The 11,227-nt window shown below is 42.9% G+C and overlaps 1 protein-coding gene across 1 annotated transcript; it reads left to right on the plus strand.

The window, feature by feature from the left end:
• Nucleotides 1-8,531: 8,531 nt before the first annotated feature.
• LOC139452448 (octopamine receptor beta-2R-like) lies at nt 8,532-10,467 on the plus strand. The gene has a single exon (XM_071233933.1). It carries the CDS (start codon nt 9,062-9,064, stop codon nt 10,379-10,381), a length of 1,320 nt encoding a protein of 439 aa, XP_071090034.1. The 5' UTR covers nt 8,532-9,061; the 3' UTR covers nt 10,382-10,467.
• The last annotated feature ends 760 nt before the right edge of the window (nt 10,468-11,227 follow it).

The following is an 11,227-nucleotide window of genomic DNA, read 5'->3' on the forward strand; positions in this document are numbered from 1 at the left end:
ATCCAGAAGTGGGAGAGGTATGACCATCGGTACAGAGAGAAAAGGTACAGATAATCGTCGCGATTGTGAGAATATATGGAAATACCAAACCTAATCCACCTGTTTATAAAATGGACTTGTCCGACATTGCCTGGGTCGGATTCTACTCGGGGAGTCATCGTTATTAAAATACGGGTAAATATTCTTCTAGTGTATCATCATCCTTTAAGTGAGTGAGTGAGTGAGTGAGTGAGTGAGTGAGTATGGTTTTACGCCGCTTTTAGCAATATTCCAGCAATATCACGGCAGGGGACACCAGAAAGGGGTTCACACATTGTACCCATGTCGGGAATCGAACCAGGGTCTTCGGCGTGACGAGCGAACGCTTTAACCACGAGGCTACCCGACAGTCCCTCGAACACTGCAGGGAGAAAAAAACAACTTGTCGTTTATTTCCTAAATATACGCAAACTACAAGTTTGCTGAGACTCATATCCTGATCATAGGCTAGTGTATCTTATTATGTGCAAGACGCTGCATTTTAAATGGTAAGGCGTATATCAATGCGTTTTCAACACATAACCATTCCTTCAGATATTTAATTTGTTTGGATACCCTACATCTAAGCAGGGCGTTGTGTAGGCTACATTAGACACACAGAAGGACACAACGTTCATCCTCGTTCCACGTTACGTAATGTTTGACATTTCCACCACGTTAAGGGACATAATGTGATAGATATTTAGCCCCAGTATGTTTCTATTAAACACTTTCGAGTCAGACCGCGACATTGTCGGGTAATACAGTTGCTTTTTATCTTTTATTATTCTACCATACTCCACATCTGTGTTTTATTGTGAGCAATAGGTTCCAGCAAGTCCGTGGGATCTCGAGCTAATGTGTGAAAGCCTTCAGCACGATCTGAGGCTAGGGATAGATTCCTCTGTCGGCATCCACATGTGCAGATCTCGTCACGTGGTTTTGGTCTCGCGGGGGCTGCTGGATGCTGGGAGCTCCATCTGGGGGATGCATGACCATGACTCTATACATCTTCGCCGTTACGGCTGCTGTTAAAGACATACCCAGATGATGGAAAACGTAAATATTGCTATGTTCTGGGCAAAATAATGTGATTTGTAGAACCCCCACGATTCTGGGAATATGCTCTTGGACACAGTTACAGAAAGTAATGGCACTGAACTGTGTCAGTTTGTTGCCCCTGTACATGTGGAGTAGTAAACAGGCGCCTATTGTCCATGTAGACAACCGTTTTGTCTTGACACTTGTAGAGTTCCTCCGTGTTCGAGTGGTTACATGGAACATTTGACCGGAGAGCGGACGGTCGATGGTTAATACCAAAATACGAAATAAAAGAAGGTACTTAGCTGTTTTAACTGCCTGGCGCTCGGCATTACGGGACTAAAACAAGGACTGGTCGGCTCGGATTCAGTATGCTGTGTGTGTGGGTGGGTGGGGTGGGGTGGGGTGGGGGGGGGGGGGGTGCTTGCATGCGTGTGTGAGTGTGTGTGCGCGGAGGGGGGTATCCATGTTAAACTCTGTGTGTGATGGTACAATCGGCATTCGTACGGATTAGTTGAAGCACACACACACACACACACACACACACACACACACACACGTCGCTGTATTAGAGCTTCCATCTTGAACGCGACGTTAAATCCCATTTCAGCTCACCTTAATTAACACAAACTGCAACAACGGATAAAAGACATTTAAGGCTTTGCCATAATCAGTATATGTGAACACATACATAGTTATGACATGTTTATTAAACAAAAGCATAAATCGAAATTTTAAGAAGTGCATTAACAGTTGTAACGTTATTGGACGCTAAGGAATCATTGTGAGAGGAAAGTTAAATAGTATGCCGTTGAAAGACATTTAAACTTTTGAGTAATGACTTTGACACTTGCAAACCAAGAATAGACCCCAAATCCAGCAGTCTCTCTCGGATGAGGGACACGACACTGGTCAGATGTACTGAACACACAGCTACAACGCACACTACAATTGTAGAAGGTGGTTAAATGTAACAAATGTTAAATACAGGATAACACTTTCTTAGGAACGTACATAGTCTAGTACTTTTGGGGGGCTCAAAAAGTACTATAATCTATACTTTACTTAGAAAGTGTTATCCCAAATATAGCATTTGTTACATTTAACCACTTTCTAAAATGGCGTTGTGTGTTCAAAGTTTCAGCCATGGGACCCGTGCAAATTTACAATTATCAGAGGGGTACACAAAGGACGTGATCTAGACTACCAGTTGTCGGACTTTTTTTATGGAAGCATCAGTGGCAGATTAGTTTAGGTGGCTGACTTTGTGTGCTGGCGATTAGGTGCCTCACTCTGACAGTGTCGGTTCGAATCCCACATGGCACTCAAATAGTACTAGAATCTGTACGTCGCTTAGAAAGTGTTTCCTAATACAGTAAACTACGGTTATAACGAACTCAAAGGGACCACTAATTTTAGTTTGGTATAACCGTAGTTCATTATAAGCATATACAGCATATGTACAGCAAATCGGGACAAAACAAATAAGTTCGTTATAAGCGTGTTCGCTATAAACGTAGTTTACTGTATAACATGTGTAAGCTTGTACTGCACTGAGAAAGTCTACAATACATGTTGACCACGGTACAGTTTGTACACGATATGATAAGGTATAACTCTCTGAAGCGAGGTGAGGTGAGGTGAAATGCAGTTTAACGTCGCGTCCAAGATTATTGCACTTATATAGCGACGTGCATGTGTATGTGTTTGTGCGGCTGCTTGTACTAGTCCGGACTGATGCCGATTTATAGTGTAAGCCAACTGAGATACCATGCCGCAGTTTAACATCAATACCCCACTCAGACACAGTATACTGACTCCGAGGGACCAGTTCTTCGTTTTAGCCCCTTAATGCCGAGCGCCAGCCAGGGTAACAACAAGTACCATCTTTTAACGTCTTTTGGTATGACGCGGCCGGGGATCGAACCCCGACCTTCCGCTCTCCGGGCGGACGCTCTACCACTAGACCACGGAGGCGGTCTCTCTCTCTGAAGCGATACTGCCAAGAAACCAAATGAAGTATTGTCTGCCCGGATTGTGGCGTGTAACATGATGGAACCCAACACAAATAAATAGGAGACTTACTTCATGGGGCTGTGCTTACAGTGACAACCTAAACACCGAAACAGTTACCAAACCGATGTGTGCTGAACTTCCAGCACTCGGGTTTCTGTTATCAATTACACACCAACAGAAGGCCGGGAAAACATGGGAACCTTCTGTGGGCTCCCGTCTTGTCTTTCAACACGCTGTCGACACATAAACATACTCCCGCCCATGTGCAGAACAACGCGCACGTGCGGTATCTACATGTATGGTATCTACATATCTATACTATTAGATGAGTACCAAGCATGTTCGCCCACTGAGTTCGCCAAGCCGTACTTCCGTCATGGTGAGACCAGTGGTGCCATAGAGAACTGCAGGAACTCTATGTACTATATAGCACACTGCGGCTAAACGTGGGGCACATAGATATAATCAAAGCCCTGAATCGGTTTACGTCTTTGATATTATTTATTGAAATATAAAACCTCAATGCCAGAGGAAAGTCAGTCTCGATTTTCCGCCCAAACAGATTTCATTGGGCGTAAATGGCAAAATTGAATTTAAAATTGTATAAATGGATCAATGAAAATCAGTGATGACACCAGGTGTTCGTAAAAAAGGGTAAGCATGTCCTGCTCTATCGGTAGCACCGGCACACACACAAATTGCATAACGACATATTTTTTGTTGTTGCCTGATGCTGACTGAGGCTGCCATGCGAGGGCGGTTGGAAACAAATCAAGACAATCAAGTGATGGACTTTAAAAGCCCTATTTTTCCAACAGGAAGGTTTAGAGGAATATGTGTAGTGAGATAGGTTTAAAGCCGCTTTGAATAGTATTTCATGGATATACAAGCTTAATGTTGGAGGAGTCCTCAAAAGATGCAGGTCAAAGACACTTACCACTTTAGTGAACGAAGAGATATGAAGCTGGCGCAACACTATATTAACAGTGAGGATCCTAGGACAGATAAGGGACGCAACTCTATACAGTCATTTGTTATAACGTACACCACTGGGCCACCCGTGCTTACATCCAGGCATATGAGTCTATTTAAAGTGTAACAGTGAGTAAGTGAATGTTGTTTTGCGGCGCAGATATCAACTGTACAGATGTTTCACAGCATCCTGTAAATAAGTCAGTCCAGACCTTATACACACAAGTTTAAGAACAATGATCCAGGCTGTCTGGCTTGTCGTAAGAGACGACTTACAGGATCGGGAGGTCAGACTCGCTGGCTTGGTTGATGCATGTCATCGTATACCAATTGCGTTGATCGATGCTCATGATGTCAATCACTTGATTGTCCGGTGCATTCTCGAGTATTTACAGACAGACACGATGCAGCTGAAATATTGCTGAATGCGGCGTCAGTGTATCTTATTGGAAAGGAAGGCTGTGAGGTCAATCAAAGTAGGTGCCATCCATAGGATGGAACTAATGTATAACAGCTGATCATGTTCTTCATCCTTTTCTGATCTGACCGATTTACTGTCAATGTATTCAGGCATAAGAAAGGATAATTCGAATGATATTGTTTTAACATTAACGTTCATCATAACATAGGGATACCAGTAGAAGATTACGTTGACTTTAACTATTTTCCTTCTACAAAGATGTATGACCATCGCCCACGCATCCTCTAGATCAGCCGACGAAGGGTTGAACTTTACAGTGTGTTTCAGACGTATTGCACGTTCTTTCTTTACAATCTCATTTGTTCACGCCCGGCGCTCTGATTGACGCGGCTGGGGAAGTCTAAACTTCTTTACTGCAACTACTGTCTTTTATTCTGTCTAAGATGAACCTAATATGAAATTACGACTCACGATTTAGCGTTTTGAAAACGGCTCAAATTCCATTTATGTGATTACGAGGTTTCCGATTGAATGAATATTACTTTGGAAGAAATTTTAATTGAATTGTCAGAACTGAATGGCATTTCCAAGTTTTGTAAAAAAAATCGCTTCTAGTATTTACGTTCTATTTGTACGGTAAACATAATGCATTGTCTCCATAACTTTTAAGGATCAGATTTCAAGGATTAAGGAAATTCAATTCTGTCGTCCCTTTGATAAGGCGGACGTTAACTCTAGCATGGTAATCCCAGAAATTGCCTTCCTTTCAATTTTGAAATAGTATGCGTTATTGATACATTATCATTACACTTCAGCTATTAGTTATCATCGCATCAGTGACGCATAACTGGACGCATCACTGACTAAAATGATGTCCGATACAATTACCTGTTTGACTGGTACCATATGTTCCCGTGTTTACTTTTCAGGTGACTACTTAACCTGGCTTTGCATGTGTTTGTGACGGATGCCACTGGTGGTGCAGGATCCGCTCACCGTTCCACGAACACCTGGTGTCATCACAATTTGCTTATGGTTTTGTCGGAATTGTAAAATGTATTTATTGTCATTAATTTTGTTTTAGTATTTGTAGTAGTAGTAGTAGTAGTAGCAGCAGCAGCAGCAGCAGCAAACTGCTGTACTTATGTATTTCGTCGCGAAGTAGCTGAGCTATTACTAAAAGCGGAGGAAAACCGTACTCACTCATTCTTTGTCGAACGCACTATATCAAACAGTAATTATAATTGTAGATATTCAGAATAAAAGGTCAACATATAATATAATATCTGTGCATTCTATTTCAACATATGATATTACCAATGTGTAGATACGCTTCAGTATGATAGAACTAATATCAATATTTCTAACACGACCTAACTAGGTCGACAACTCTTAATGGAAACTGGTTAGTTTTAGTTGATCATGGAAAACCCTTTATCCTGTTGAGTGTATGCCAGTGTCCGTATATGACCTTCATAGGAAATGTACATACATTTCAACAACTTGATCCATGTCTAATACATACACTTCCCCACAGCCAACATCCATTCATTCTCGTTATTAATACCCTATTGAAACTATATCTCATACAACACAATCACACCTCCACACTTCAACAGTTCTCAATAAACGCCGGGCTAGGGGCTAGAGCCGGGAGTCACTATGCGATGGCTGCAAACCACATGTCGTGTTAATATCACGTCTTTGTACACTCTGTGTATGTACATTTCTACGTCAGTCTTTCAGCTGATTACCCAACTCGTGTGATGACGTGTATTGTGCAATCCCCTAGGCAGGTGGGGCACTATAGATACGTTTATTTCTCATACAGTTTGAACTAGGCTCATGGGTCGCTTATTTGCAAATGTCATTTAGATTGTAAACCTTCCATATTCATGTTTATTGCATCGATATTTCATCCTCCATGATTTCAATTACAGATATTTTCATAACTTGAGAGGCCCGTGGGTCACAGCTGGGGGTGCTATCGTACACAATAAATAATTTCGCCCGATAGAGTTTTGCAGTCATTTGGAAAAGGATTGTTTACTGATCGACCATAATATGAGAATCAGTAAATAAAATTAATGCAAATATCATGCCTTGAAAAACTTATCAAAACATACATTAGTCTTGTCATAACTATCAGCCATTTAGTGTTCTGAATTGATAAACAGTGGATGCGCTGTGTTTTACACAGCCTATATCACAGCGTCACAGCTAAATACGGCATAACAGCATTCAGTGTAGAAAGTCGTAAACGTCATCAGTTGGTGAAATCAAACAGAAGGATAGTGAGTGAGTGAGTATTGTTTTACCCCGCTTTTAGCAATATCACCGCGGAGGACACCACAAATGGTTTCACACATTGTAACCACGTGGGTAAGCGAATCCTTGTCTTCGGGGTGACGAGCGAACGCTTTAACCACTAGGCTACCCCACCGCCCCCAAGAGCGGGGAAGTAGTACCGACTAAGGGTACATATATTATAGGAATCGAAACCATCCTCGAGAATGATGACACGGCCAGTGGACGCAAAGTTACAAACAAAAGTATGCTACAAATTAACAAATGGTAAATATTACTAAGAAAAAGAAACAATTAAAAAAAAATACTCCAGCAAAATATGTATGAAAGTAGCATGACATGTATCCCAGGTAGACGTTGGGGCTTTACTGGATACTTCTACATTTGACAATACAAGTCCGTCTGTAGGTCCACAACTTTTATTCTGATCTTTGGTGTGGTGATATGTCTAGGATAGGCTTGTCTTATTGTTTCTAGAGCAGAATAATATATTATGATAATCATTAACTGACTTGTATGGTGGATAGCGTGGGTCCGAGAGAGAGAGAGAGAGAGAGAGAGAGAGAGAGAGAGAGAGAGAGAGAGACAGACAGACAGAGAGAGAGAGAGACACAGAGAGAGGGGGGAGAGAGAGGATTTGAGAGAAAGACAGACCACCGAGGGGGGAGAGAGACCACAAAGAGGAGGGTGGGCAGAGAGAGAGAGAGAGAGAGAGAGAGAGAGAGAGATAGAGAGAGAGAGAGAGAGAGAGAGAGAGAGAGAGAGAGAGAGAGAGAGAGAGGCTTCATAATATCATAGAATAAACGTTGTGGGCCCACTGACGGACTTCTCTGTTGTCATAGTTAAGATAAAACCTATATCAAGTTACCAGCAATATTATATTTCATTTGAGCAACTAAAGGGGAGAATTGTAAACCCGAGCTACCATTACCATGGACTTACAACCCCAGCTATGGCTCTACCACACGCAACAATAGCTACAGCCCTCCAAGTTCAATATTCCCATCAGCTCCACCTCCAACTGGGCGAGACCTACGCTTTAATGACATTGATCCTCGCCGTCAATATCAATAATCAACTTTCATAAGAAAGCAATCAGAAACTGAGACCCAAAACAAGGCGATGGCAATCACATATTAATTGCACATTGGTGTGCATAGTGCTGCTAATGGAGGCATGGCAATTAGCGAGTTTCGTGTAGGTCGCTTAACCTAACACAATAGGAAATACGTCCCGCTGACTTGGCTAACACCGCTTTACTGCAGCGTTAGATGGCAGTTAATGAGTTGATAGTCACTGGCGAGTGTTAACGCGCCTCGACTTACACACGTCTATAAGGTAGTAGTTATTAGTCTAAATAATAATTTATAGATTATGTTAATATTAAGAACAAGCAGTCCCTTTCAGAGACTGGAGTCCTTACTGTCCACATATCTAGACTTGCCTATTAGGAGTCGAAATAATAATTTCTAGATTATGTAAATATTAAGAACAAGCAGTTCCTTTCAGAGACTGGAGTCCTTACTGTCCACATATCTAGACTTGCCTGTTAGGTAGTTAGAAGTTAGAAGATAGAATTACTACAAATCCATGGACTTATCTTTCAGTACTGCCTTGGAGCAAGGCTAAACCGCGCCCTCAGTCGCCCGTGCACGGGTAGGTGGGTTGAGTCCTTCAGTGACTCTCCGACAGTCTGAGGCGAGCGAGGCCTGGTGGAGGGAAGCGGCGTGCGTTTACTCTCAGTGATCGGAGAAGAGCCGGTTGGGGCAGCCGCATCAGCGCCTCCCTCTCTCAATCAATAGACACGCTAGCGTTGAACGTGCCACCTACCCCAAGTGGCAGAGTGGTTTGGATCAGTGAGGCCAGCTCGCACGCTGAGCTACAAATCCGGCACACTGTTACGGATATTCCAGTCCTGGAAAACAGGTTCAATTGGAAAGAGACTTTTCCGCAGTTTGTGAAGGAGTGCTTATTTTGGGATTCCCATTATTAATATTACTTGTTTGCCTCTGTCCGGCACGCTGTGGGGGTTGCCCCATCTGCCTAGGGTGTCATCGACAAATTGTGCACTTATAAGTTCCTGGGACCGTTATGCCAATGGATAATGTTTGCTATCATCCGAAGAGATTCCCGGGGAGGCTACATTTTATTAGCGGCTCAAGTTTCGACGGGAGTGCGTTAACTGGCTTATCCGAACAAAGCCGAAAGTGATGTGCAATTGGAATATTACGAAGTTTGTCGGAGTGGTTATTAAGACAGAGCAGTGATTGTCTGTCCGAGTGGCTAATGAGCCCCCTTGCTGGAGGAGGTAGTATAGTGACCATAGGATCGGACAAGGGACGGGGAGGGAGAACCATACAACCCACGGACACTTCCAGGGGGGCACTGACAACACGTCCCGCAGAGAGTGGGCAGCGTGCATTGACGATGTCCGATCTGACGGTGGAAAACTTGACCAACGTGTCCAGCACGTGGTCAGCATCGCCAGACCAGGTGAATGAAGGGAACGAATCTCTGGAGACATTGATACTTGTCATCAAGTGCATCATCATGGTTGCGATAATGGTTGGTGCCGTCTTTGGGAACGTTTTGGTGATTTCAAGCGTCATCAAGTTTGAAAGATTACGAGCAATCACAAACTATTTTATCGTGTCATTAGCCTTTGCTGATCTGCTGGTAGCGATCCTCGTCATGCCATTCAGCGCTAGTATGGAACTCAGTGGTAAGTGGGTTTTGGGGCGGACAATGTGCGACATCTTCAACGGCAATGACGTCCTCTTCAGCACGGCGTCAATCCTTCATCTGTGCTGCATAAGCATGGACCGTTACATTGCTATCATCCATCCACTTCAGTACGAGAATAAAATGACTAGACATCGTGTGGCGGCGATGTTAACTATAACCTGGGTTGCATCAATCCTTATTTCATGTATACCAGTTCATTCACAACTTTATACGACTGTTGAGAACTACGAGAAGTTGGAACATGACCATGAGACATGCACCTTCATTGTGAACAAGGTTTATGCCGGAGTTTCATCGTGTGTCTCCTTCTGGATCCCTTGTTTTATAATGGTGTTCGTTTACGCCAAAATCTACATGGAGGCGAGAAAACAGGAAAAGTTCATTCAATCAACTGCAATGTACATGCAGTATAGTGATGCACGTGATTGTCATAGCAACGGCACGCTCCGAGGGGGTGCGGACGGCGTACCCCGTCTTGAAAGAAAGAGAATGAAACGAGAACACAAAGCGGCGAAAACCCTTGGGGTGATAATGGGGGCCTTTATTCTCTGCTTTCTCCCCTTCTTTTCGTGGTATGTTATAACAACAATGTGCGACGAAAGCTGCCCATATCCCCCAGTGATTGGGTCAATGCTGTTCTGGATTGGCTATTTCAACTCCTGCCTCAATCCTATATTATACGCTTACTTCAACAGGGACTTCCGCACTGCATTTAAGAAACTGCTAAGAATCGAAAGCATGATTCCATGTGATGGCTCCGACCCAACAACCCAAGCACTTAACACAGCATACACGGACATGAAGAAAAATTCTGGAGCCGACATTCGAATGTCCACAAGCTCCGCGGGACGGATCTCTTGACATGGTCATTCTGGTACATGGCTAAACTGTGAACATTTTCACGAGGACCTATCATACGGTGCGTGTTAAATTTTGCCACAAACAGACCTGTGATATTAAAATTCTTTGCTTTTCATCCATCGTGTGGCTCGTCCATTCAAAGGTATGGTACTTGTGCGTTTCTGTCGATAACGTAACACATTTTCCCTTTATTCAATATTATTACAATTGGGTGTGAAAAACAGTTCATTGTCTGTTATACAATCTCTCATGCAACAAACGACGGGCATGGCAGCTATTGACAAACTAGTCGATAATGTCACACTGCTGTAATTGAGTTTGAATGCTTCTCATACTCACACGTACTTAAGACGCAAACGTTAACGATAAAAAACAACTAGTCGATAAACTTGAGGAGGAGAGAGTGAGTGAGTGAGTGACGTGACAGAAAGGATCGTATTGCGTGTGGCGCGGACAATGCTAGTATTACTAAAGTGCATATACATCAACAAAACAGTACATAGCCATTAACTATTGAATTGTTCAAATCAATTACGATTACACCTCAGTACGACGGTAGACTCGTCAGTTTGAATACATCCAAAGGAATTTGAAGTTTAAAAGGAGTTTGAAATAAGCGCAAGCACACTAGCCTGTAGCTTGCAACGATTTCAAATCACCAGTGTCCAGTAGGTGGTCATTAGTCTTAACTGCCTCCACTGGTAGACAGCCCTCCCATAGTTAACTCTCCACAATAACAGTTTTGCACGCAGCTTTAAATAGTATATATAATAATATAGCAGTATAATCGGTAAATCTGATTGATGGTCGTTTTATATTGGGTATATATAACGCCACTGACAGCGC

Source organism: Haliotis cracherodii, unplaced genomic scaffold (assembly GCF_022045235.1).
Source record: "Haliotis cracherodii isolate W230 unplaced genomic scaffold, xgHalCrac1.p SCAF_9, whole genome shotgun sequence".
Classification (NCBI taxonomy): domain Eukaryota; kingdom Metazoa; phylum Mollusca; class Gastropoda; order Lepetellida; family Haliotidae; genus Haliotis; species Haliotis cracherodii.